At 47.8% G+C, this 27,693-nt stretch overlaps 2 protein-coding genes and 1 long non-coding RNA gene across 7 annotated transcripts; 1 reads left to right on the forward strand and 2 right to left on the reverse strand.

Moving 5' to 3' along the window:
- Positions 1-3,412: 3,412 nt before the first annotated feature.
- On the reverse strand, positions 3,413-17,341 carry ELK1 (ETS transcription factor ELK1). Of its 2 annotated transcripts, XM_082446584.1 has the most exons (7): positions 17,204-17,304; positions 10,938-11,097; positions 9,994-10,237; positions 6,858-7,307; positions 5,693-6,157; positions 4,904-5,005; positions 3,413-4,817 (listed from the first exon to the last, which is right to left on the reverse strand). In XM_082446584.1, the coding sequence occupies exons 2-7, from the start codon at positions 10,955-10,957 to the stop codon at positions 4,719-4,721; spliced, it is 1,380 nt and encodes a 459-aa protein (XP_082302710.1). In that variant the 5' UTR covers positions 10,958-11,097; positions 17,204-17,304; the 3' UTR covers positions 3,413-4,718. The 2 variants fall into 2 exon arrangements, with proteins under 2 accessions (XP_082302710.1, XP_082302711.1); XM_082446585.1 differs by lacking the exon at positions 10,938-11,097 and having other exon boundaries at positions 17,204-17,341.
- A 44-nt stretch (positions 17,342-17,385) lies between these two features.
- LOC309652652 lies at positions 17,386-22,859 on the forward strand. Its single transcript, XR_014258852.1, has 2 exons — positions 17,386-18,266; positions 18,976-22,859. It is a non-coding gene; the product is annotated as an uncharacterized lncRNA (long non-coding RNA).
- UXT (ubiquitously expressed prefoldin like chaperone) lies at positions 18,525-25,081 on the reverse strand (the record flags this gene model as incomplete). 4 transcript variants are annotated; one of them, XM_082446687.1, is made up of 6 exons in its annotated part: positions 24,954-25,081; positions 24,670-24,776; positions 23,614-23,695; positions 23,411-23,478; positions 18,836-18,899; positions 18,525-18,620 (listed from the first exon to the last, which is right to left on the reverse strand). In XM_082446687.1, the coding sequence occupies exons 2-6, from the start codon at positions 24,765-24,767 to the stop codon at positions 18,570-18,572; spliced, it is 363 nt and encodes a 120-aa protein (XP_082302813.1). In that variant the 5' UTR covers positions 24,768-24,776; positions 24,954-25,081. The 4 variants fall into 4 exon arrangements, with proteins under 4 accessions (XP_082302813.1, XP_082302812.1, XP_082302811.1 ...); XM_082446686.1 differs by adding an exon at positions 23,034-23,141 and having other exon boundaries at positions 18,525-18,899; positions 24,954-25,077; XM_082446685.1 differs by lacking the exon at positions 24,954-25,081 and adding an exon at positions 23,034-23,141 and having other exon boundaries at positions 24,670-24,818.
- Positions 25,082-27,693: the final 2,612 nt, after the last annotated feature.

Genomic DNA, 27,693 nt, shown 5'->3' on the forward strand with positions numbered 1-27,693 from the left:
TCACCTCCCTCACAGAAGCCTTCCTCAGTTTTTTGTAGGGCACTTCTCATTCTCTAGCCCAGTGGCTCTCAAACCTATATGTGCATCAGAATCATCTGGAAGGTTTGTTGAATCCAGATTGCCAGGCCCCACCCCAGTTTCTGATTCTGTAGGTCCGGGGTGGGGCTCAAGAATGTGAATTTCTAACAACGTCCCAGGTGACACTGATCCTGCTGGTCGGGGACCACACTTTAAGATCCATCATTCTAGTTCCTGACCCTTTACTTTTCTTTGTGGATCTCATGTAGAAAAACTATTCTTCGTAACCCTTATCTTAATAATTAATTCCAATGCAGCCCATTTTCCATGCTCCACAGAGCCTTTTTTGTTTTTTTAAAATAAGTCCTAATGAGTGAAACTCCAGAGCCTGCTTTAAAAACAGTAATCTTTTTAATTAACAAAAAGGAGTCTAAGAATTAGGAAGGCAATGTCTCATTTCCCCTGCATCCAAGGAGGAACACCATTCTGCAAATTAAAACAAGGTTGAAGGATTCGATTTGGCCAGGCGTTAAAACAGAACTTTGTCAAGAATACTGGTCTTGCTTTATGGGTGATAAGGTGTGTTGACATTCGTATCCGTTACAGATGTACTGTTTCCTGATAACACAAGCCTGTCTTTGAAAGTGTGCTTTGAACAAAGGGGTTTTGTTATGCTTCTAGGACTTCAGACATCAGTGCTGTTAGCCTATGAAAACAAACTCCCCAAGAAACCTGTAATTCTGGTTGGCTGCTTTATCTAATCACCTGTTGCCCTGGTAATAATGTTATAATCGATACTTCCTTTGTTCCTAAACTGTATACCTACTCACTGGATTTCCTTGGGAAGGGGACTGTCACCACTTTCATCTTCTGCTACACGTTTGGGCAATAAAATGACTGCAGATTTCTTATTTAAACAAAGATTGAGTCTTATCTCATGTAATCACTGCAACACCACCTAATATGATGTATTTGTTTGTCTGTTGTCCTCACTAAAATGCCAGCTCCACAAAGGCAGGGGTTTGTGTCTGGTGTGTTAACTGCTGTGTCTGGAGGTCCTGGATGGGCACCAGCGAACAGTAGGTGCTCAATAAACCTCTGCTGAATGAATAAATAAATGCAATAAATAGAGCTTTAGAGATTCTGATAAGCGTGAAGAGGAATAATCTGGATTGGAGGTAAAAATGCGAGCATCACGGCAGGGAGAAGTAGTGTCTCAAGTGCCGGGACTGGACCAGACCACCTGGAGAGGGCTTGGCTCATGAGAAGAGGGAAGGGAAGCCCAGGCAAAGCCCCGGCGAACTCCAGCATTTCACGTTTTGGAGGACTGGGAGAAGCCAGCCCAGGGTCCTGAGGAGGAAGAGGACAGATGGAAGAGGGCCTTCCTCTAGGCCTGGCACATTCCATCCATGGGTTCTCACACACGAATTCAGCCTCATTTTCTCTTTTTCTTTTTTTTACATATTTACACACACACTTCTGAATTTAGCCTCTACTATAGTCTCTTACGAACAAGCTCACATACATACTCAAACGCACAGCCTCTCTCAGCCACTCAGGGAGTTGTTTACTGTCATTGGCCCCCAGTCTTACTATGGTCTCCTTTGGCCAAGACCACAGTTACCCTCACGGGTCAGTTTTGCACATCCACAGAGTCACGCCTTTTGATAGGATGTTTCCACCGTTCACTCGGGCCGTCATTTTCTCACATACACAAATGGTTAGTGATTTTAGCCACCAGTGGTCTCTCTGGAAGTTTCTCGCGCACACACCCACACCCACAATCACTCTTTCTCCCACCTCTTCACACTCGCACCCATTCTGCACACCCAGAGTCACTATGCTAAGAGTTTCACACGCATACACAATCGCACAGAGTCTCAGACACCGTCTTAGTCGCCTAGTCTCACGTTTCTTTGCAAGCAGCTTCCAACATGCCCAGTCCTTGCTCTACAGCCTTTAATAAAGTCTCTTGCAGTTTTACACAGACCCACAGTTTCTCAGACACTCTCAGTCACTCGTTTTCTCAGACACTCTCAGTCACCCAATCAGTGTCACGGTCACTTGCCCTCACTCAGCCTCTGACATCCTGTCGTCACTAATTCACCAATGTTACTAGGCTCTCAGTAAGTCTCACACACACAGCCTCTCATGGCCCATCTTAGTCGTTTACACCATCATCTGCTGCATCCAGCCAGCGTATCATGTACCCTCAGACACAATTACAGCCTCAGCGGTTTCTCACACACACTGATCGCATGGTCTCTGTGTCTCATTTACTCTGTTTCATTTTCTCAGTTTTTCACCAGCATGTAGTCTCCGGTTTAGTCTCTCATGAAACGTTTCACACTCTCACACGCTGCTCAGTCATCAGTTTTCTCTCAGGCGGCACTGACTTCCTTCTTTTTTACTCATCGCCTCTCACTCACAGTGAGGTGGTCTCTAGCTCACTTTCACTCACTCAGTCTCACCATCATTTTCTCTTACACTTTCAGAGTCCCTGAACCTGTGGGCTAGACTGGAGTAGTAACTGCAAATCAATCTGCCACTAGGCTGAAGTACACACACACACACATACACACACACACACAATTACAGCCTCTCACGCTCTTCCAGTCGCGGCCACATTTTCTCAGTCTCTCACACAGTCTTTGCTAGTTTAGTCTCACAGGAACGGTTTTCATACACACAGTTGCGTATTCTGCTATCTTACGTCTCAGGCACCCATCCGGCCTCACAGCCATTTTCTCTCATACCATCAACCTCTCACACATACGCTCCCATTACTTTAGTTGATCCAACAGCCTTGCGTTAACAGTTTCACACACAAGCCATCTCCCAAACACTGAGTCACCTGCTCACTTACAGTGAAGTTCCTTACCTACGCACGGTCCCTGACGATCCCTATGGCACTTTCGTGCTCGTACAGGCTCTCACACGTTGTTTTGGTTACTCAGTCTGTTTTGCTCACCATCAGCCTGTTCAACAGTGACTGATGCGCAGTCCCCACTTCCTTCTCATAAACGTTATTTCAAACACACCACCAGTTTCTCGTATAGTACCTTAATCACTCATTCAGTCTTACGGTGGTTTTCTGCCACCCAGCCACGATTTCTCACATAGGCACAATGTCAAGTTTGCAGTTACAACTTCCACTCTCAACACATGGCTTCACAAACGAACGTGCACAATCACAGCTTTCCATAGTTTTCTCTTTTTCACACACCTGGTTACCAATCTACAGTCTCTACCACTGTTTCGGACACACACCACCATGCTCTCTCACCCTCACGATCAATCTCACACCCTCACCACCTTTCACATAGAGTCACGCCTCTGCACACAGTTACTTCCAATGGCTTTAGGGGGAAAAAAATGCTAGCAGCCTCCAGCATCACCTTTAAAAATATATATTTACAGGAACAATTCCCCATTCTCTGGGACTCTTAGAAAAAAAGATCCATTTTGGGGGAAGTAAAACGAACAGTGGAGACAGGTGTAGCACCGTCCCCCAAATCACCAACCCCCAGGTTCCCAGGCCCAGGCTGGGCCGGTGCTGACGGGAGGTGAACCCAGGAGTCCTTTGAACCCGCCCTTCTCCAGCCTGGAATTCACACAGGACAGGCTTTATGTCTCTCATTCCTCCCTCCCAACTCCAGGGACACTTAAAGGGTCCTTTGTACCCGCCCGCAGGAAATTGGGGGGCTGGGAGGGAGGGAGCTGAAAATACACGTTTGGTATCAAAAATAAACACTTGGGGGAGGCAGGAAGACCCCCTCCCCAAATCCCTTCCTTCCCACCCACCCTATCTCAGATATAGGAACAGATGCCTCCCTCTCCCCTATTGAAAAGCCCTGTTTAAAAATAGATTATACTATCAAAATGGCAGGGGGTGGGGGATAGGGAGACCTGGAGTACTGGTTGGAGGGGCCCCCCAGACGGGGACCACTCCCCAAAAAAAACCCTCCATTGGGAGGAAACAGGCAGGACCCCAGGAGTTTGGCAGACACAGGAATGGCTTCTCAGGGGAAGAAGAACAAAAGGGGCATTCCTCCCCGGCCAAAAAAGGTGGTTGAAAAAGGACAAGCTGTCTGAGAGAAAGACTGGGGAGGTGGAAATTCCCATTTCCAAGGGTGTGAGCCTTCCTTGGCCAAAACTCCCAAACCGTTAAACAGCACAAATTCTTCCTGGACCCTTGGGGAGGGCCAGGAATAATAAACTACAGCAATCTAGCTCCTCTACCCACACCCCAAAATGGAGACAGGGCTCCCTCAGCTCCCCAAGGGCAGCCTGAGAAATAAATAAAGAAAGGTCCTTCTCAAGCCAGACCCCGACTGTCTCATCTTGGGGAAAAAATGTGGAGATGGGGGAGATGCCCTTGCCAACCCCCCCTCCCCGAAAGAGTTGGGCCAGGCTCCTCCCAGTGGCCTTCAAAAAATAAATAAATAAACCGTCCCCACCACTGCAGTAGGAGACGTGTAAGAGCGGCCACTGGGGGACTGACCAAGAAGAGAGAAGTTGTATGTTTTCTGTGGAAGGGTTACTGAGAGATCCTTTCTCCTAAGAATCCCCACCCAACCACAACCACAGCACGAGTCTGTCAGCTGAACTATGTTTCTCCTTGAGACGGCTGGCTGGAGAGAAGTTCAGGGCATGGACGGAGTGACCCCAGAAAGGGGTGGTGGTGGTGGTGGTGATAGTCATGGCTTCTGGGGCCCTGGGGAGAGCACCACGGGGGTTGAGAGGCCATCCACGCTGATGGAAGGGATGTGCACCTGGGCGCTGCCACTGGACGGAAACTGGGGACAGAAATAGGGAGAGGTCATGGATTGGGACCGTGCTAGGATCTCTCACCCTTTCCAAGATGGGGGGGAGCTGATCCTACCTGGAAGGAGAGCTTGGCCGGGCTACGGGGTGCAATGGGACTCAGGGTGCTCCAGAAGTGAATGCTGGGGGGCAGCGAGCTGGGCGTCAGCAGCACCGGGGTCTGTGGGGAAGGGGTGGTCGGGGCGCAAGTGAGCAAGAGAGCAGGTGTGGGAAAACCAAAGGAACTTGGTTCCAGCCCCGCCAGATTTCCCACTCATACTTCCGAGATCACTCCTCAAAAGTGCACAGGCCTGGACCATAACTACTAAGGCCATGCCCGTGACAGCTCTCCAGCTTTACACAGACAACCCCTCCTAACTCTTGAGGGCCCACCCCAGCCTCATTGGGCAAGACCACCTACAAGACCCCACCCACATGTCGCTTTCAAACCTCACCATCCCAGTAGCTCAGGGTCAACTTCCAACTCTTATCCCCCACCTGCATACCGCACAGGAAACCCGCCAAGCAAATCCCAGACCCAAAAGCCCCGCTTAGGTTCCTCAAGCTATGCTCCAACCCAGAAAGAGTTCCTGCAGAAAGCCTCTCGGGCCCCTCAGTCCCTGCCCACAGAACTCCCGAGACCTGCCCTTCTTTTGGGGACCCGACCCCTCGGCATTGCAGGCTTGGTCGCCTTGTAGCAATCAAGCCCCGTCTCTCCGCGCAGCCAACCCCACTCGAAGGCTCCACCCTCCCACTCACTCAGAGGTAACCGCATTGGCCCTCGCGGTTGGTCTAACTCCTCCCACCCCCACTCCGCCCCAATCCCATTCATTCCAGGTGCCAGCCCCGCCCCTTCGAAGGTTCTCACCAATGTGTGCGTAGGTAGCAGGGAAGGCGTCAGCGCTGGGCCTGGCGCCTGCAGACCGGAACCAGTTCCCGATCCCGGAGTCCGTTCGGGTCCCGGCCCACCCAGCAAGCTCGGGCTGAGTGGAAGCTCCAGGTCCCGGGGCTTCCGGCCCTTCTGAGGCTGGGCGATCTCCGTGCTGGAAGTTGTGGAAGCCGCAAGGCCGCCCACCGCCGCAGTTTCCATAACGACCGCGGGCAGCCGGGCTGGCACGCCCTCCGCGGGAGGGGCTTCTGGCTCGGCCTTGGGCTCAAAGGGCTCGGCCTTGACGGCTTCCAGGACAAACCCCGCCTCCCCAGTGGCTGCGGCTTCTAACTCTTCCTTGGGCTCTTCCACTTTGACTTCTGGGGGCAGTGGCCGGCCCAACCCAGGCTCCATATTTGGCTCTTCGGATTTAAGGTTTGGGGCCTCGGGTGGGGTCAGGATGACCTGGGAGAGGAACAAGTGCAGAGGGGGTGCCTAAGGATTGCTGGGGTAGTGAAGCCGATTATTTCCCTTGGAAAGCGGGACCTGGTAGTGGGAGCAGGTCCTCCAATAAGACGTGGGACTTTGCCAATGAACTGGGGCTCCTTCTGGAGTAGGTCCTCCTATCTGGGGGCAGGGGAGGGGTGAGACACCTGATAGCGGCACAGCTGCCTTTAGGGGCGGGACACCAGGAGATACCGCCCCCATTCACGAAAGCAGTGGTTCTCAGAAATTTGCTTTATGGACCAGCAGCATACGCCTCATCTGGAAACTTGTTAAAAATGCAAACTCTCAGACCCATCCACAGACCCACATAAACAGACATTCTGGGGGGTGGCCCCCCGAAATCTGTGGCTTAAAAAGCCCTCCAGATGCTTTCTGATGAGTGCTAAAAGTGTGAGAACCAGTGCATTAAGCAAACACATTCAGGACACCTACTACATGTTGGGTGTACTGCTAACTGTCGTGTACTTAATTTCCTTCTTCCTTCCCAGGCTTTGCATAGCTTTCCTCCCCATCCCTTTCTCCAAGGGGACTTCTGTGTCCCTCCTTCCACTATATCTCCTTTAATAGGACATTTATGTCCCCCCTCCTCCCAGCCCCCCTCCTCATTTGGGAATTGTACATCCCTCCTCTTGCTGACTTTCCGGGTTCTAGTCCTTACCTGCAGAGGCAGGCCGGCCTCCTCAGCCTCCAGGCAGGCCTCCAAGGGGCTTGGACTGGTGCTCCTGCTCCCCGAGGGGGGCACTGCTGCTCCTGCAGGGGCGGTGCTGGGGAGCACTGTGGAAGGCCGAGGATGAGAGGGCGGCTGCGGCTGCGGCTGCAGGGACTGGATGGTGAAGGTGGAATAGAGGCCCGAGCGCATGTAATCGTTCCGGCTGCTGCGCGCCAAGCCACCCGGGCCTGCCACTCCTGCACCCTTGGGTGTGCCTGGCTTCCCAGAGGCACTGTCCCCGGGGACGGCGTGTACAGCTGTGGTGCCCACATTTGCCACAGTGGAGGTGACAGACACCTCAGGCTGGGGCGGGCAGTCCTCAGTGGAGCACCCCGCGACCTCGGGGTAGGACACAAACTTGTAGACGAACTTCTGGCCACTCACTTTGCGGATGATGTTCTGGGAAGGGGGGAGACAGGATAGAGGGTCTTAGAAGAAAGGGCCAGGGAGGGTGCGGATGGTGAGCGGGTGAAGGGGTGTTGTCTCCTATAGTGCCTTTCTTTCCTCGTGCCCCTCTCCTGTCCTTTTACATATACACCGTCCCACCTCAGTGTCTGCCTCCCCATAGGTTCCCCCTCCCAGCTTCTTTCACATCTCACTCATCTCTCAATCTGGGGTCTCCTCCGTTGTCCTCCAGTTTCTACCGCTCTCCCCCAACCTGATTCCCCTCTCTGTATTCTCCTCCAGCTTCTCCTCCTTTTCTGTCCCCCCCCCACCCATAATCCTTCCTTTAGTCTAATGCCCTTCTCTCCTCCACGTCTCCTTCCTGTCCATCCCCCTCCAAGTCTCCCTCTGTCACACTCTCTGCATCTCCCTCTGTCCAATTCCCCCACCCCCACCTCAGATACACACAGCCACACCCACGGGCTCCTCTCCACACTGGGGCCCACCTAGGGGAGTAGATCCAGGAGCAGGCTTTCCTCCTAGCTCCAGGAACCAGGAGTGTCTGTGGGCTAACACGGCCAGGCCCTGGGGCTGGCTGCCAGGACAGTTTTGGAGTCTAGTTTACGCAGTAAGACAGGAAAATGAAGTCACTGATAATAAATGTTGGAAGAGACTAAATGAATGTAGAAGAATGTGGTGATGAATTGTTAATAAACATGAATTATTACAGGATTATTTAAAGCTCTTGACACAGACGTGGAACAGGGCAAGGTCATCAGGGAGGACAGGATGGGGAGCCTCATTCTTAATACTGTTGGGGAGGTTTAAGCTGAGGCAATTGGAAAATGAAGTCACTGATAGCAACTAACAAGAATTTAAAATACTGGTATAAATATTGGGAGAATCTTAAGGCTGGCTTGGGTGGGTCACAGAGCATGTTTGGGGTATTTCAGGACAGGTCTGGAGGGTCTCAGGGATATTCTGGTGGTCTCAGAGCACAGAGTGAGGCAGCCTCATTATTAATATTGTTTTAGAGGTTTGAGCTAAAGGATTAAAATATAAAAATGGAATAAATGCTATAAATGAGTTAAGGGTGTGAAGCACAGGTCCAGGGCTGTTCTGGGGGACAAGAGGCATCTGGAGGGCACTAGAGCACCCTGGGGACATCTTAAGTGTTGGTCATGTATCTCACAGGGTGGGTTTGTGTTTCTCAGAAAAGGAATGAAAAGGGAGATTCATTAATATTGTTTTGGAAGTTGCAAAGGGGGTTGAAAGGAAGGGGAATTGGATGAAGGCAGTCAAAACGTACACACTTTCAGTTATAAGAAAAATAAGTACTAGGGATGTAATGTACAACATGATAAATATGATCCACACTGCTGTATGTTATATATGAAAGTTGTTAAGAGAGTAAATCCTAAGAGTCCTCATCACAAGATTTTTTCTTCCTTTTTCTTTTATTTTGTATCTATATGAGATGATGGATGTTCATTAAACTTATCGTGATGAACATTTCTTGCTGTATGTAAGTCAAATCACTATGCTGTCACCTTAAACTTATACAGTGCTGTGTGTCAATTATATCACAATAAAACTGGAACATGAAAAATATTGTTTTGGAAGTTTCAGGTAAAGAAATAAGAAACTGACAGGACTTCCCTGGTGGTCCAGTGGTTAAGACTCCACGCTCCCAATGCAGGGGGCCCAGGTTTGACCCCTGCTCAGGGAATTAGATCCCGCATGCCGCAACTAAGAGCCTGCATGCCACAATTAAAGATCCCACATGCTGCAACTAAAGATCCCGCACGCAGCAACGAAGATCCTGCATGCCACAACTAAGACCCGGTGCAGGTTTATTAAAAATAAATAAATAAATAAATAAATAAATAAATACTTTTAAAACAAAAGAAATAAGAAACTGAAATAACTGGTATAAATATGGGGGGGTTATCTAGCACTGGTTTGGGAGTCTGAAAGGATAAGATAAGGAAAATGTACAATTTTAGCTATAGGAACAAGATGATAAATTAAAATAATTGATATAAATATTGGAGTGGACCAGTGTTGCTCTGGGAATACAAGAGGATGGGGTGTGGAGCGGGCATTATACATGTTGTTTTGGAGGTCTCAGCTAACGGAATAAGAGATAAAAAGAATTGATAAAAACGTTGAGGGTCCTGGAGAATGAGGTAAGGAAAGGTTAGTATAATGCTGTTATGGAGGCTTTGATTCTAAGAATAAGGATATTCTAGAATTCTTCTTCTGGGATAAGAGATTATGAAATAACTGGGGGAGCCCAGGACTGGCCTAGGATGAGGAAGAGTCATTACTAAGAGTTTTCAAAAGTTTTGGCCAGAGGAATAAGGCAAGAAGATGAAATGTCGTGCGGGGCATGGTGGGACAGCAGGACTTTGGGGATCTCAGAGAGAGTGGAGTGAGTAGGGGGTCAGTGTTAATGGTGCTATGAAGGTTTTAGCCAAAGCTAAAATAAAATACAAGAAAATAAAACAACTGTGATAAATGCTTAGGGGCCCCCATGTTCGTGTAAGAGTACCAGAGGATGGGGTAAGAAATGGTAAATTTTAATATCGTTTTCAAAGTTAGAGCTCTATCAATTTAGTCAAGAAAATGACATAACTGATTTAAATGTTTGGCACAGGCCAGGGGGTGGGGTTCCTGGCCCTAGTCTCAGACACCTTACCTTATCATAGTAGTACCGCAAGGCCCGGCTGAGCTTGTCATAATTCATGTTGGTCTTATTCTTGCGCAGCCCCCAGAGCCGGGCCACCTCCTCAGCATCCACCAGCTTGAACTCACCGCCATCCCGGGAGGTCCAGGAGATGATGTGGCCATTGCCTTGCTCTCTCAACAGCTGCAGCAGAAACTGCCACAGCGTCACAGAAGGGTCCATTGCTGGGGGAGCGCTCACGCCATCCCAGGGGTACCTGGAGAGCAGAAAGCTCAGAGCTGAGAGGTTGCAGACACAGGAAGGGGAAGAGGTCAGCAGGAGGAGGATTCCTTTCTTGCCGTCTTGCCTCCACCTCTGTCCCCAACTGCCACCACCATTCCCTGAACGCCCTCAGCCTGGCTTTGGATGACTCCTGTAATGCGATGAGACTTCTGGGGATGCTAGGATAGCGTCAGTGTCTTCTGCGTGTGGGACAAATGTGAACCTCTGGGGGCCAGAGGGCAGACTGTGACACGCAGAATAATGCCCCTCACCCAAAGATGTCCACATCCTAATTTCTGGAACCTGTGAGTATATTATGTTACCTGGCAAAAAGAACGTTGCAAATGAGTTTAGGTTATGGGCCTTAAGCTAGAGACTATTTGGGTGAGCTCAATCTCATCACATGAACTTTTTTTGTGGTTACAATATACCCTTGTTGCTTATTTATTTTATACAGATCCTACAACCTCAAGGAATTGAATTCTGCCAGCAACCTAAACGAACAGGAAATGGATCATCCCCTGGAGCTTCTGGAAAGGAATACAGCCCTGCCGACACCTGGATTTTAGCCTGGTGAGACCTGTGCTGGCCTTCGGACCTCCAGAACTCTAAGAGAATAATTTGTGTTTTAAGCAGTTAAAAGTTTGTTATAATTTGTTACAGCACGAATAGAAAACTAGAATAAGGCCCCTCACCTGAACATTTTCATTTGCATCTTCTACCACATCAAATATTAAGTTTTCCAGGAGGTTCCTTCTGCCAGCTCCTCGCAAAGGCTGTTCACTTCATGCTGGGTTCCCTTCCTCTGCCTAGAAGTCTTCTCCATCGTTCAGTTCCCAGCCCCAAGGGCCTTGCCTTTATGAAAATTCCTAACACTGAATGTCTGCTCTCTTCTGTCTCTCTACCCCACGCTCCTCTGACCCATCTCTGTCCCTCTGTGTTCTCCTTCTTGACAACAGCAATAATGAACATTTATTGAGTGCTAAATACATGCCAGGCATTGTACCAATCAGAGGCAATATGGCCTACTGGACAATCAGCCTCTCCAGAGCCAGACCACCAGGGCTGGAATCCTGGTTCTGCTACTTATTAGCAGTGTGACACTGGGCATGTTCTTTAACCTCTTGTACCTCAATTTTCCCATCTGTAAAATAGGGATAATAATAATACCACCTAGCTCATAGGGTTATCGTACAGATTAAATATACTATGCCTGGGGTATGATAAGCTCTTATGAAATATTAGTTTCTAATTTGTTCATAATTCCTTATCTGCTATGCCAAAACCTGATCTGAAACAAAATAAGGCCTTTTGTGGTCTTCACTGATCCTCACTTGGTTTGACTGTTCATACATCTTGCTGCAGAAATCTGAATGTGGCTGATTACAGAGCCCACTAAGAGTGTTATGTAACATCTTGTATGTATACCTTGTCACCTTTCTAAAATCTGAAAAATTCAAAATTGTGAAACACATCTGGCCCCAAGGGTTTTAGATAAGGGCATGTAGACCTGGATTGCTATTTCTATAGCTATTGACTCATTTCTCTCTCATCACAACTTTGGGAAATAGGTACTCTTATTATCTCTAATTTACAGATGAGGAAGCAGAGGCACAAAATGTCTAAATGACATGTACAGGCCACACAGCCCTAAGTGGCAGAGCCAGGATTTGGACGCAGGCAGCCAAGTTCCAGGTGTCTGATCTTTTCAACCATTAGACTAAACTGCCCCTTGCACTGACTGCTCCCTCAGCATGTCGAGCAGAGAACAGGACCCTCCTGGCCCCGCCCCCCCACCCCATAACTGCTCCCTTTGCTGAGTGTGAATTGGAAATAAACATGAGGTTCCTTTTCCTTAAGGAATGAGCTTTCATCAATCAACTGTTCACCCAGCTGGGACTGTTGGGTTAAGAATAAGACCTTCCAAATCGGAAGGTTTCAAAGAACCTCCCTCTATTATTTATAGCTTGAGTCTTTAATCTGTAATGAAATACAGTCTGATCCTCTTATGTCTGAGCTGTTTCGAAGTTCATTCTGCAGACACAATTTTAGGCAATTATGTAAGTCACAAGGCCACGAAGTGTCCAGATCAGAGTCCCATGATCAGAGACCTTGCTGGGTTTATTTGGAAGGGCTGTTTGTTTCAGAGGCACAAAGAGACCAGTGTGACTCCTGGTGGCGACAACAGGCAATTTTACCAGTTCCTCTTTCAGTAGCCACAGAATCTTTTACTTAAGGTGAAACCTGACGGTTGGCTTCAAGCCTCAGCAGCACATGGGGTTTTGTATTTTGTTTATTATCACGTCTCCCATGTGACCCCTAATAAGAGTTCTAGTCATATGCCTCACTCAGATGTGTTTACTTCTCTTTATTTCGTTCATTTAGCAAGCATTTTTGGAGGGCCTACTGTGGGCCAGGTGCTGGGGATACAGCAGTGAATACAACAGTCAAAAATCCCTGCTCTGGCAGAATTCACATTTTAGTGGGGAAGACAGACAAGAAACAAGATAAACAAGAATATGTCAGATGGTGATAAGAGCTCCGGGGGGGAAAAAAAACGAAGCAGGGAAGGAGTTCTTATTTTTGAAAGGGTAGTCAGGGGAGGGTAGTCACGAGGTGATATTTGAGGAAAGACCTAAGAGAGGTGAAGGCGTCAGGTCTGTGACAACCTGGGGAGCAGCCATCCAGGCAGAGGAAACAGCCAGGGTGAGAGGCCCTGAGGCTGGAGAGCCTGTCAGGTCAGAGGAAGGGAAAGGAATCTGGCGTGGTCAGAGAGAAGGCAGTGAGGGGAAAGTACCAGGAGATGAGAACAGAGGGGCAGCAGGGGCCAGACTAAGTAAGGCTTTTTCGGGCCCTGGAAGGGCTTTGACATTGACTCTGAGTGAGACAGGAGCCATGAGAAGGCTGTGAATAGAGGGGTGACAGGCTGTGATTTGGATTTTAACAGGACTCCTCTGGCTGTTGTGAGGAGAACCAACTGTATGGGCTGAAGAGGCTACTGCAATAGTCCACGTAAGAGATGGTGGTGGCAGCAGTGGAACTGGCGAGAAGTGGCTGAGTTCTGGATAAAATCTGAAGGCAGAGCGAACAGGATTTGCTGGCAGATAGGATGGGGGTGGGGTGGGGTAAGAGAGGTGCCAAAGGTGATTCTAGGTTTGTGGCCTGATCACCTGAGATGGCAGCACTGCGGGAGAGCAGGTTTTGAGGGGAGATCGGGAGATCAGTTTTGGAGATGGTCAGTCTTAGAGGCCCTGTGAGATACCTACGTGTATGCCAAGAAATAATAATACTAATCTAAAAAATAGGAACCAGTCACAGAGCCCTTACTGTGTACTGCAAACCATTTTAGTCACTTAACTCATTCAATCCTCAAACCAACACTATGCATGGGCATTATTATTACCCTCCCGTTTTCCAGATGAGGAAATGGAGGCACAGAGAAGTTAAGTTAACTTGCCTAAGGTCACACAGCTGGAAGTTAGCAGAGCCAGGGTTCAAACCCAGGCAGTTTGGCACTAGGCAGTGATCCTGGCCACCTTGCTCCATCAGCTCTCTATAGAGCAAAACAGAAGGGTAAGATCCTACAGGGGGACAGGGATGCTATTTTACACAGGGTGAGCAGGGAGGGCTTCCCTGAGGAAGTGACATTTAAGCAGAGATCTGAAGGAGGGGAGATAGCAAGCCATGCTGACATCTGTGGGAAGGGTGCTTCAAGCACAGGGAACAGTGTGCACAAAGGCTCTGAGGTGGGCCCAAGCTTGGCATGGGCACCCTGAGTTAATCCAGTTCCCATCTCAGAATATGTATGTGCTGTTCTCCCTGCCAGGAGTGCCCTTCCCCCTTCCCCACACATGATGAACCCTTTATTACACACATCATCAAGTTCTGGTATCTCCCAGGCAGAATTAATTCTTCCTCTGTGTGATCCAATGTGCCGAATAACCTGTCTGCCCTTGCAGATCTGTTCTTCTCTCTGGGTCTCCAGCCTCATACTCCTGTCCTGTTCTAGCTATGTGACCTTGAGCAAGTTACTCAACCTCTCTGGCTCTGTTTCTGTACCTGTAAAATGGCGGATATGTCACCCTCAAAGTAAAGTATCTGCAAGATACACCTACTCTCAAAGGCTTTTGTGAGGATTAAAGGTCAGTATATGTAAAGGACTTAGAAAAGTTATCTCTGGGACATAGCAGATACTCAAATGTTACAATTGGCTGGCTTGACACTCTACTCCCTCCCCAGCCCCTCCCCCACAATCTTATGTATCAGCATGGCCTCACTATCTGGCTCCCACCAGCTTTCTGACCTTGCCTCCTACCTCTCCCTCCACTCTGCTCCAGCCACTCTGGCCTCCTTCATGGCCCTTGAACATGCCAGGCACAATCCCACCTCAGGGCCTTTGCACCGGCTGTTCCTTCTGCCTGGTACACCCTTTCCCTAGGCATTATGGCTCCCTTCCTGAACTCCTTCAGGCCTTAATTCAAGAAGCACCTTCTAAGTGAGGTCTGCCCTGTGCCTAAGATTTCAACCACCCTGATACTCTATTCCTACCTTCCCTACTTCACTTTTCCTCCTTAGCACTTGTCTAACATACTAACTAATTAGACTTATTTATATAGTCTGCACTCTTAGCAAATGTCTGCTCCACAAAGGCAGGAATTTCTGCCTGTTTTGTTCCCTCCCATATCCCCAGCACCTAGAATGCCTGGTGCTCTGTAGGTGCTCTGTAAGTGTTTGTTGAATGAACAGTCCCGACTAACCAGCCTCTTTTAACTAGCTCTCTTATGCCCTCTTCATCTCCATCTGCCCCCCACCCTGATTTGTCTGATATTATATTTTTCCCATTCATTCGTGCAATAAATTCTTATCAAGTACTGGATAAGAATTTTAGGTGCTGGAGACCCAGCAGTGAATAAGCAGACAAAAAGAGTCCCTCATGGGACTCCCATTCTAACGGGGAAAGACAATAAATATGACAAACTGGTAAACTATACAGTGTGCCTGACAGTGATAAAGGGGAAAGACACAAATAAAGCAGAGAAGGGGTCTAAGTCTTGCTGGGTGTGCAGGTTCAGATGGTCAGGGACGGGTTGACATTTGAACAGAGCCCTGAAAGGATCCACACAGAGATGGGGGTAGAGCGTTCTGGGCAGAAAAAATAGCCAAGGCAAAGGCCCCAAGGCTGGGTCACACCTGGTGTTTTTGAGGATGAGTTAGGAGGCCAATGTGGCTGGAACAGAGTTGGGGGGGCAGTGCGTAGGAGGTAAGGCCAGAGAAGTTACTTGTTTTATTAACTCACAGGTATTCTTTATTTACATTGGAGGGTATTCTAGTTCTGATTCCCCCATTTAACCAGTGAGGAAAGAGGTGCAGAGAGAAAGTGGTTAAACCACTAAGGTCACATAGCTGCTGGGATCGGGGGTGGATGGGTGCTGAGACAAGGTGTGGAATGGAGACAGCTCTGCAGGCAGAGGGAACAGCAAAAACAAAAGCGTGGAGATGGGAACTAATTTGGTTTTTAAGGAGTGGGGCCTCGCGTGAGATGAGATGAAACGAGAGAGCAAAGCCTCAAAAATTATCCTATGTTCTGAGGGGCAACCTAACCTGGTACCTACTGATCACCTCTGTGTAAGGTATTTAACCTCCCTATGCCAAACTTCCCTCAGTACCTAGCTCATAGGGTGGATTAAATGAGCTCATTAACATACAGCATTTTGCCTGGTACACAGTAGGTGCTCAATAAGTGTTAGCTCCTACTGGCATTATCACTATCACGAATGTATTCATTTACTGGAGGGAGGCAGGATGTCTTAGTGGTTAAAAGTTGTGTATGAGAGGGTGTGTTCTAGAGTAAAAAAGTCCTGGGTTCAACAAGCACACAGGCTGATCCACTATTAAGAAGGTGGGAGGGTGGCAGGGAAGGCCACAGACTGATCCACCACAAGGAAAGGAGAGGGGAAATAAAAGCACACAGGCTGACCCTCCTGGAGGGATTACAAAGCACTGGACTCACAGGAGGGTACACTGGAGGGGTGTGAATGCAATCACATGGGTGGCAGGAAGGCCAATGAACAGATCCACTGCAAAGGTGTGTGTGTGTGTGTGTGTGTGTGTGTGTGTGTGTGTGTGTAAAGGCTCACCTTATTTACTAGGGGCAAGGAGAGCAGAAAAGCACATTGACTCCTGCACAATAGTGGAGAGGGAGAAAAGCCACCCCACAGACTGATTAAAAGGAGAGGGGGACAAGGCCATGGACTGGGCTACTGAAAATGGGGAGATATAAAGCACTAAACTGACCCACTATTAAAAGGAAGGGAGAAGCCCAAGGACTGGACTGACAGTCTACAAAAAAGGGAGGACAGGGCAATGTGCTGATAAGCAGGAGGACGTGAAAACAAGCATGTAGACTGATCCACTGTAAAATGGTGTGTGTGTGTTTGATAAAGCCATGGACCGATGCATTGGGGGATTGGAGGCAGGAATACAAATTCACAGATTAACTCACTGTTGGGGGGGTGGGTACAACGCTACGGACTGACTCACTACAGAAACAGTAGGGATGAAAAAACAAGGCCACAGACGGGGCCCCTGAAAGTTGAGGACAGGAGAATACAAACACTCAGACGCACCTACTGTCAAGGAGGTGGACATTGCCGGAGACTGGTTCCCTACAAGCGGGGATCTGGGGCAAGACCACGGCCGAGTCTACTGTAAGGTGGGGTGGGGAGGGGAGAAATACAAACACGCAGACCGACCCATTATAAAACAGGAAGGGAGGTTAAACCACGGGGCAAAGGGCCAAAGGGAGGGGACAATGGCACAGGTAGGTCCACCAGCCGAGGTGGTGGTGGTGGGGAGTCGAACACCAGCAGGCCATGGGCCAAGCCACATCCCCCCGCGCGGGGGCGGGAAGGATACATAGGGTCACGGACCGAGCCCTCCACCCTCCGGGCCCCGGGCTCACCTGTGTATAGCGCAGCGACGGTGTTGGCAGCTCCGGGGGGCGGGGGCTCCATGCGCGGCCCTACCGCCCCCCAGGCCCGGGCTCCGAGGCGGCGGTGGCGGCAGCGGTAGCGGCGGCAGCACCTAGAAGCCGCCCCTGCGTTTCCCCACTGCTCACGTGGGCCCATGAAGGAGGAGCCGAACGTTCCGCTGCTCGCTGATTGGCCAAAGCACCGTGGATCGACGGCGCGGCTTCCAGGGCTGGGGAGGCGGGCCTTGCTCCACAGAGCTATGTTGTGATTGGCCCGAGGGGAACTGGTAGAACGCAGATGGTCACCTGGGTTCCGAGGGGGCGTGCTCGGCCCCTCCAGTGCTCCACGCTGATTGGTTCAAGACAGATGGCTAGGTCATGGGCGACAGCAAGGTTCGGGGGACGCCTGCCTCGCACTGATTGGCCTATATGGGATTGATGGAAGACAGCCAGCGTCCGAGGATAGGGGTGGTTAGGCCCTGCTTTCTGCTGATTGGCGGCCGAGGGACTCTTAGCTGCCAGAACCCCTAACGGGGCGGTGCCAAACTCTACGCAGCTCAGCGGAAGCGGGACTTGTATAGAAGTACACAGGCGTAGCAGCCCGCAGGGAGGAGGTCTGGCAAGGGTTCTGCGTAGGCGGGCAGGGTAACTCTGTAGTGATTGGCTAGAAAAGACGAATTTAGAACCGAGCAGCTGCCAGACAAGCGAAGGAGTGTTGAGTGGCGGAAACTAAATGCCTACGAGGGCGAGTCGAGCTGCAGCTAGTAATAAACCGGTGGAACCAGGCTCTGCATCGATTGGCGGAAGCTTGCCTCAACCTAGAATAGGGGCTGGACCAGGGAGGGCGGGATCAGCCCTAGGCCCATTGCTGGTAGCTGGAACTATTGATAATTAGAAGCTGGGGCAAGGCCAAGGTTGGGCCTAGACGGGCGTGGGTGTAATTTAAGGTACCTGAGAAACGATTGGGGTGTGGGAGAAGGGTAAACCCTAGGGCCAGGAGTGAAAGGCTGCCTTGGGGAGCAAACCTCCACCCTGAATCGGCCCATTCTCTAAGGTAATTCAAAGACTATTGTACAGGAAAAGAAATGGAAGGGTCAGGTGGGGGCCCAGGTTGTCAAGGCGATGGTATAGAGGGCAAAGCAGAAAGTCAAGTGGCACATTCTGCCAGGGGACAGGCTGAAGGCGGGACTTCAGTGGTTTTTAAAGGTTCCACACAGACTGGATCTCTGGGCCTCCTAGTAACTTTGTGCTTTAGAAATAGGGCACTTTCGCAAACTGCAGGGGTTAAGGGGGGAAAGAAGGGCCATATGACTCAAAGACATTCAGGCTCTTTAATGTCAGGGGAGGTAGGAAGAAGTCAATGGTGAGGCTCTGGGAAATTCTGCAGGCCTTGTAGTTCTCTAAGCCCCTGAAAAAGAGAACAGAAAAGACTGAACGGAGCCTGGGTCCAGGCCCCACCCCAGGCTTGCTCAGAACTCCCTTCCCTCCGAGCCAGCTCGGCTTCAATTTGACTCCAGTTTAGAGGGAAAGATGGTACTTCCCATCTCTGGCTCTCTCTCTTCCTCAGGTCACCACCGTAAACATTTGGAGATAGAGTCTGGGAATGGGGTGAGTTGCTCTCACCTCTAGCAACATGTGGATATGGGCCTTGATATTCATGGAGTCCTTGGTGAGGCTGTTGCTGAGCCTGGAGAAAAGAAACAAGAAAGGGCGAAGTGGGCCCCACTTATGATCATGAGGATGATGCTTCCTCATCATTTCAGGAACTACCTACATCCTGGATGACTTCCACACGGCAGGTGGTAGGACATCCTATTACCTGACCTGCTCCTATGCAGAGATGCCTGGCTGCCATCTGGACGGCACAGATTCAGAGACATTTATTGAACGCCTACTCTATGCCGGGTCGTTTTAGGTACTGGGGAGATAGCAGCAAACACAACAAACAAAAATCTCGGCGTCGTGGAGCTCAAATTCTCATTAAGAGGGACAGTGATGGAATAAAACACAGAGTATGTCAGATGGTTATAAGTACAATGAAAAAATTAAATGATAAGAGAGGATAAGGAGTGCAGGCATGGGGGCTGTACTTCTAATTAGAGTGCTTAGGGATGGCTTCACTGAGAAGCATTTGAGTAAAGACTTAAAATGAAGAGGCGAATCATGTGAATACACGGAGGATGAGTGTTCCAGACACAAGGGGCAGCAAATGCAGAGGCTCTGAGGTGGGAGTGTACCTGGCATGTCTGAGGCACAGCAAAGAGGCCAGCATGGGTGGAGAAGAATAAGCGAAGGGGGTTGTAGGAGGTGAGGTCACAGAGGGAAGTGGGGGAGACAGATCATGTAAAAGCTGCCAGGCCATAGTAAGGACTCTGGTTTTTACCCTAAGTGAGATGGGAGCCAGGGGAGGATTGTGATCAGAGAAGGGATGTGAAACAACTAGGGTTTAAGAGGATCCATCTGGCTGCTGTGTGGAGAACTGACTAGGGATAAGGGACAGCTAGCGTGGAAGAGGAAGCCCAGTGAGGAGGCTATTGAAATAGTCCAGGTGAGAGATGCAGACTCACACCACAGCGGCAGCAGTTGAGGTGATGAGAAATGATTGTATTTGGTATATATTTTGAAGGTAGAGTCAACAGGATTTACCAAAGGAGGATGCTGGGTGCGAGAGAGAGGACTTAAGGAAGACACCAAGGCCTAAGCAGCTGGGAAGCTGGAGTTGCCTGAAACCACTCTGGCTCTGGACTGTTGAGTTATGTGAACTAGTCAATTCCTTATATCTATGCCAACTGGGACCAGTCTCACCCAAAAGAATCCTAATTGATACAAAGGATCAAGGAAGGCCTTTCTGAAGAATGAGTAGGAGTTAAACAGTAGGACGGTCTTTTCCACAAAAAGTCCAAGAGGCAGGAGAGAGCTTTCTGAGGAGCTGTCAGGAGACCAGTGTTAGAAACTAAGCGAATGGTGGAAGGAAAGTGGCACAGGATAAGATCCAAGAGGTAGGAAGGGGCTAGATCATGCAGGGTCTTGATATCATGATAGGAATGTGGATTTTATTGGCTGAGCTATCTGTCAGTGTAGGAGTGTTTTAAGGAAACGAAATACTGTTAAGAAAAGTAGAAGGCAACAACATAGGATGTCAAATTGGGAAAAAATAGTATGAACCCATTTATATATCACTGTCTCCCAAATTTATATTTTCAATCCAGCCCTCTCTCCCGAACTCCAGCCTTGGGAGTTTTAACTACATCTTCAGAAAATCTATTTCAGTGTTTAACGAGCACCTCACACTTAACAGGTCCTAGACTGAACTCCTGATCTTCCCCTCCAAATCTGCTCCTCCCTTATCTTCTCCATCTCATAAAATGGCAATTCCATCCTCCTAGTTGCTCAGCCAAAAACCTGGACTCCTCTCTTTTTCTCACACCCCACATCCAATCAAGCATTCTATTTAAAATTGCAACTGCTCCCTCAGAGGCAATGTTTCTAATCTCCAATCCTTGTTGTTCTCTGCAACACTGTCAACCTGTGACATACTACATCCTTTACTTATTTGTTTACTGTCTGTCTTCCCTGACTAGAATGTAAGCTGCATAAGGGCAGAGATTTGGTCTGCTTTGTTTCCCGCTGTATCCTCAGGAACAAAAACAGTATGCGGCACATAGTAGGCACTCAATATACAAGCTTAGTCTGTGAAAGGTTTCAACGCTTAAAAAAAAAAGGAGGAGAAAAGTATAAAGTTCACCAAATGCTAGTTGTAACACAAAAGGGATATGTTAAATTTATTGCTACTGATTAATATGTAAGGCAGTGTTAATAGTCATATGGTTATTCGTTTCTTCTATAATCATGTCTGCTTATGGGTATGGATGTGTACTCCTTTCTCTGTAATCAGAAAGAATGTACACAGAGACCTGATCCTCCCACTCCTCAAACAAAGAAACAGACTGAGAACAGGAAGGACTGATAGGCCATTTTGGTTAAATAAAATAACCTGAAACAAAGTTACTTTAAAGTGTGTCCGGAATAACCAAGTATTTTAAAGAAGAGAGTGAGCTACACAGACTCAAATCTTCATCTCCTAGAAAGATTCAATTACTACGGAGTCCTACTAATTATCATAAAGTAGTAAGAGATTCACATTTCTCATCACACTAATAGACCAGGTCAATAAATCAAAAATACCAGACAGGGGGCAGGCAATGACAAATACCTCATTTTGGGGAAAGACATCAAGTCTCATAAAATTAAAACCTATGTGAAAGGCTCAGGAATCCTGTGACATAACAAGGAAGGCTTTGTCATAAAAAATTGGACTTGGTCTAAATGGCCACCAAGTTCAGAACTGCATTGGCCTATGAAACCAGGTCCCTCGACCAAATTATTCACCAACTGGCCTGATCAGTAAGACTTAGAAATCCCAGCGGGTCTGAGGCTCATTTGGGTCTACAGACACTGAAATCCTGAAAAGGTTTGAAAAGAGAAGAATTACTGAAACCTAAGGGAGGCAACTCTGGAAGAAATGAATGTAGGAATAAAGAGAAATATAACCTAGAAGGAATCTTAGATCCGTGGGGTTCACACTTGTGAGATGTTGTTAATCTAAGTGTATTTGCTCAGCGTCCCCTCACTCACTCCATCTGAGTGAGTGAATGCTCACCATTCTCGGCAGTTCCTCCTAACATGGCAGGCACACTGGTTGCCTTGCCAGGAATGCTCTTCCCCAGACAGCCCTACGGCTTGTTCACTCAACCAAGTGACTCAAATGTCACTTCCTCTGGGAGGTCTTCCCTAGCCACATTTCAGACCTCCCGTCCACACTCCCAATTCCCGTTCCCTGCACAGAACCTTAAACTCAACTGGAGCCCATCCTTTATCCCCACATTACCTCCCCATCACCACCAACAGAGATCTGCTTCAATCCCCACTTAAATCTATTTCCAGCATATGCTTTTAAATTCATTCAACAAACAGAGTGCCTACTATATGCTATGTGCTATTCTAGTGACTTGGGATATAGAGAAAATCTCTCCCTTTGCAAAGCTTATATCCTAACGTGAGGAGGCAGTGAACACTGTAAAGAAGTAAATTACACAGTAAACATTAGGAGGTCATAAGTGCTAGAGAAAAAAGGAAAAAGTAGAACAAGGGAGGGGAATCAGGAGTGCCAGGGGTTGCAATTTTAAAGTTAGGTTATAGAAAGTCTCATTGAGGAAGTGACATTTAAGCAAGACTTAAATTGAATAAGGAGAAAGGAAGCAATGCAGGTACCTGGGGAAAGAGTGCTGTAGGCAGAGAGAAGAGCCCCTGCAATCACGCTGAGGTGGGATCATTCTGAGGGTGTTTAAAGAAGCCTGGGAAGGTTAGTGTGGTGAGAGCACAGTGAACGAGCAGGAAAATTAGAAGGAGGTGAAGTCAGAGGTAATTTGTTTTATTGTTTCTGATTTATAGGCCGAGACCTCCAGGATCTGGTCAAAACTGTGCTGATGTGTAACAGTTATAGTCCTTCTAGGAGGTAAGCCTTCAAGGAACCCTTCTGTCTTGTTCCCTGCTGCCTCCCCACCACCAAGCACAGAGCCTGGCACACAGCAGATGCCCAATAAATTTTTGTGTGAGTGAACAATAAAAGACCATATATCAGTGCTTATTATGTTCTACACCTGGGGCTAAGCTTTGCATCCCCACTTTCCTCAGCCCTAGCCCTGAGGGGGAGGGGAGATGGGTTCCTAAGTGTCATCCCAGGTAGCCATGGGGAAAGGGGGAAGAAGGGTGTTGCAAATGGTGGTGTTTTTTAGGCACTATCCTCATGCAATGGACTTACTCTGTGAGGAGACTGCTCTTACGATCAATGAACCTGAGAGCTTCTGCCAGTGTCAACTCCAGGAAAAAACCATATCCAAGGGCCACATAGATCCGTGAAGTGTCTGGGCTAAGGAAACAGTGGTTAGAGGAAGCGGGGAAGTCCTTATCCCTGTTTAGCACATCACACAGTTTGAGATTTTTTTTACTCCCCTCTCCCCCGCCTTCCCCACATTGAAGCTCTGGGTGGGCAGGGATTTTGTCCTATCTTATTTACTGTCACATCTCCAACACCTAGCAGTGTCTGGTACATAGCAAATACTCAAAAAAAAATTTTTGTTGAATGAAGGAAAGGGGAAACTGAACCCTGTGGGCTCAGAGGGGCGGGTAGACACTCACACCACTGTGTCAACGAAGAAGTTACAGCCCAAATCCACCTGCATATATAACTCCGAGTGATTAGCTTCCTGTGGGGCCAGGGAGAAAGAGGTAGGGATCAGTGGTCAATTTTTAGGTTAGGTGACAGGTTTTGGTCTGGGGTATCTCCTCTCTTCCCCCTCCTTTGCCCACAAAAAGATGGTACCTAACCCTGGCATCTTTACCTGGAGTCGCTCAATGACATTTCTCAGTTGAAGGTATTTGGCCAGCTGCTCATATACCTTGTCGCGATGGTCCAGCACCTTTCTGATGGGACAAGAGTAAAATGGTGACCAAGAGGAAGTCCTGTCTCTCTTGGAATACCGCATATCATGACCCTCTGAGACTCTCATGTCACCATGCCCTAAAGAGGTGTTTTAGTGCATAAGTCAAGATTTGAACTCTGGGTCAGACTACTTCGGTGTGAATCCGGGCTTTCCATTTTACTAGCTGTGTGACTTTGGCAAGTGAGTAACCTTTTTGGAACTCAATTTCCCCATCTTTAAAATAGGAATAACGAGTATTACCTCACAGAGTCATTAGGAGGATTAAATGAGTTTACTATAAAGCATTTAGAATAGTGCCTGCCAAATAAGAAGCTCTATATATGTGTTAGCTATTATTTATTAGTATTATTACACTCTACTCCCAATGCCTCCCTCCAATCAGGATACCCCATTCTCACCCTAGAAAAAAATCCTCCATCCCTTTTAGGATGCTCATAATCCTAGACCTGAAAACTCTACTTCCTGCTCAGATTAATAATGATAGGAATAATAATTTTTCATACTCATTGAGCCTCTAGTATCCAAGTTAAATCCTTTACAAGGACTGAACACGTTGAAAACTCAAAACCACCACATGAGGAAGGTTGCATTAACTTCCCCATTTCCCAGATGAGAAAACTGAGGCACAGAAACTCGAGGCGAGGTACAACGTGTTCACACGGAAAGCGAAAAGGCCAAGCCAGGATTCGAACCTGAAAACTCGCTCGTAATCCTTAAGTGCCATCTGAGCCCGCGCATGCGCGGACACACCCTCCATTAAGGCCGCCATGTCTTCTCCCCCCCTCCCCCCCCGCCGTCGCACCCCGGATATCGCCCCTCCTACCCCCTCGAATGGCGCGCGGGGCCGGGTTCCGAACGCCTCACCCACCAATCAGAAGGCTACGCCCTGATTTCGAACGCCCCGCTCACCACGTGCACCGCTCCAAGCGACCCGCCCCCTATTCTGTCACTCACCTCAGGTCCCGCTGCAGCACGTCAGAGATGAAAGCCTCGTAGCGCAGCACCTTCTCCGCGGTGGCCTCCACCGCCCGCCGTTTAGGGGGCGTCGCCATGATGGGCTCCTGAGGAATGCGGAGGGGGAAGACCATGATAACCACTCAGTTTGCCCTCAAGCACAGTACATCTGCACCCTCTCAACGTTAGGAGTGGGGTCTTCCGGCTCAAGCTGGGGGTTCAGCCTTCTGCCCCTCCCAACTCTGGGACCCGGTCACACAGGGACACCCAAACGCGGCCGTTACCTGAGAGCCGCCGGCAAAAAGAAGGGTTGGTAAGAACCTTAGCTTCCGGGTGGCGCGGGTAAATGACGTACAACGAGGGCGCTGGCCAACCAAATAACCAGGTGGCGTGGGGTGGTCCTGAACGGAAGAAAACGCCTGAGAGAAGAGAAGGGCGGGCCTTTACAAAATCCGATGAGATTAAGGAAGGCTGCAGAGCGTGGGAACCGGGACTAAATGCGGAGCCTATGAGGACTGCGCGTGGTTGGTGGGGGTGGGGTTTAATAGGATTTGGCGGGTTCCAGAGGAGGCGGGACGCACAGGTGGAAGTAGAGAGAGTAAAGCGTTTAGTATTTAAAAGTAAGAGCTTCACAGGGAGATCAGCTCGGTGCTTTGTGACCACCTAGAAGGGTGGGATGGGGGGGAGGGAGACAGACGCAAGAGGAGATCTGGGGATATATGTATACCTATAGCTGACTCACTTTGTTATACAGCAGAAACTAACACACCATTGTAAAGCAATTATACTCCAATAAAGATGTTGAAAATAAATAAATAAAAAAACAAATAAATAAACAAACAAATAAATAAATAAGTCCGAGCTTCAGAATCAGACGGGCTAGAATCGATCATGAATCTGGTCTGTAAAAAGGAAAGTACATCCTTGTATCGCCCTGGATTTTGATTTTTCACACGGGAAGTTTGGGTTTGACTCCCGATAATGGAAATGAATGTGAGCATTAAAAAAACGTTTTTAAAAGGAGACAGTTTTTCTAAAATGCACCTTTGATGACTCCAGCTCTGTGGCCCACAATCTAACTGGGGTTCAAGCAGAGATTGACAATGCACTATGTCTAATCACGTCATTTAATAGGGGCGTCAATTGGAGGGTCGCTGAAGTCCTCTGCCCAAGATAGGTTATCTTGTAGCTGAAATAGTTCCTATGTTTTTATCTAAATGTGTAAGCTTTTTATTAGTTTATTTCTAAGCGCTCAAACTACCGAATGGATTTATTTCCCATGTTAAATTTTCAAATAATAGCATCTAACCCAGTAAGTCCAGGCCTGAGCCTGGAGGAGAACCTGGATGCTGGATCCCCCAAATGATATTCCCACCTGCAGGGCCTAGAGCACTCACCCCTATCAGGGAAGTCTCCCCAGATAATTTGCGGGTTTACGTGTCTTTTAAGCAAGCTTTGTTTCAAATACTCAAAACCTGAGCAAGTCAAGCTTTTCTTTGCCCTTAGAACAAGATGATTGCAAAGGAAATATTGTGAGTTAAAAAATTTTTTTGGTAAATCTTCTCATGTTACATATGGTTACAATTACATTTAGTTTGATCAAAACAGACACTAGGTAGTTAGACAAATATTATCGAGTTAATCTATACCATTTTCTTGTGAAAAAAAGGTGTTACATTTATTATCTTTATTTAACATGGAGAGCACAGAGTTCTGATGAGCTGGAGATGGGTTTGTGCAAGTCTATTAACTTACATTCCACAAAAACCATTTTTTTTCTTTTTAAAAAGGTTTCCAACTTTATTTTTTACATTTCAAACCTACAGAAAAGTGGGCACTGAACACCCATATAGCCTTCACTTAGATTCACCAAATGTTAATATTTGATAGCATTTGCTTTCTCTCGTTTCAGACCACGCAATAATTGTTGACATGGCTGCATAGCATTCTGTCTTTTGGATGGCCTCAGATTTTTGAGGCAGTCTTCTGTTCCTCGATGTTTGGATGTGTCCAGTTCTTTTCATTGTTATAATCCAGGATAAGTTAACAGTCTTTGCTTTCAAAATTTTGTGTGCTACCATGTTTATTTTCTTGTGACAAATTTCTAGGACTGTAATTTATTGATCTAAGGGAGGCTTGTATTGTAAAGCAAGTGTTAAGTGACAACTGTACACCTACTCCCAATAACAAACTTCCTCATCGAAGTTTTACATCGAGGTCAGCACACTGTGGCCCCCAGTTTGCTGACCCTTGTTTTCCTACTGCCTGCAAGCTAAGAATACTATTTACAATTTTTAAAGGCTTGAAAAAAAGTAAAAAGAAGAATACTTTGTGACGTGTGAAAATTATATGAAATTCAAATTTTAGTGTCCAGTAGTAAAGTTTTAAACATAGCCACACTCATTCATTTACTTTGATGAAAGAAATTTTCACACATTGAGGTATGGGGAAGTCATTCTGGCTTATACATGAGTTAACCTGAATTTTATGCTTACTAAAACAAAACAGCCTGTTTGTGGCTTATCAAACTTACACTGTACATCTACTTTAATTATTAAAGAAAAGGGCGCATTGACTAGAAGTAAAGAATATCCACGTTAAAGATAAAGATTAAATGCCTCCCTTCCTGGGATGCCAATGCTGGTACTCCTTCAATGATAAGAATCCCTCCCCCGGCGCTAAGGCCATACTGACTTGCTCTGCACGTTCTGATCTGTTTCTTTTTTTAACTTTGTAGGAATGTATCCCTGACCTGTTTGCTGTTCTTTGTTCTGACAAGATACAAAACTCGGCTGAAAAACAAGCTTCTCCGGAGCAGTTCCTCAGAGTTATCTAAGAGGCTGTCTTCTGGGCTATAGTCCTCAGTTTGGCTCAGTTCTTTTCTATTCCTATTCCTATCATAGATTGTTTATTGATTATTTCTGTCGACAACTTATTGTCTGTGGCTGCTTTCATGCTGTGTTAACCAAGAATTCCAAGAACGGAGGCGTGGTTGAAATAAAGAGGCATTTATTTGGGGTTTGT

Source organism: Balaenoptera physalus, assembly GCF_965194825.1.
Source record: "Balaenoptera physalus genome assembly, chromosome: X".
Classification (NCBI taxonomy): domain Eukaryota; kingdom Metazoa; phylum Chordata; class Mammalia; order Artiodactyla; family Balaenopteridae; genus Balaenoptera; species Balaenoptera physalus.

Bases quoted from the DNA above. Each gene is read 5' to 3' on its own strand.
- ELK1 (XM_082446584.1), bottom strand. From the start codon at position 10,957: ATGCAAATGAAAATGTTCAG. The intron at 5,006-5,692 runs GTGAGAACCTTC...CCTTCCCCACAG, and splicing joins TGCTACCTACGCACACATTG to ACCCCGGTGCTGCTGACGCC. The intron at 4,818-4,903 runs GTAGGATCAGCT...TTCTGTCCCCAG, and splicing joins CGGCCAAGCTCTCCTTCCAG to TTTCCGTCCAGTGGCAGCGC.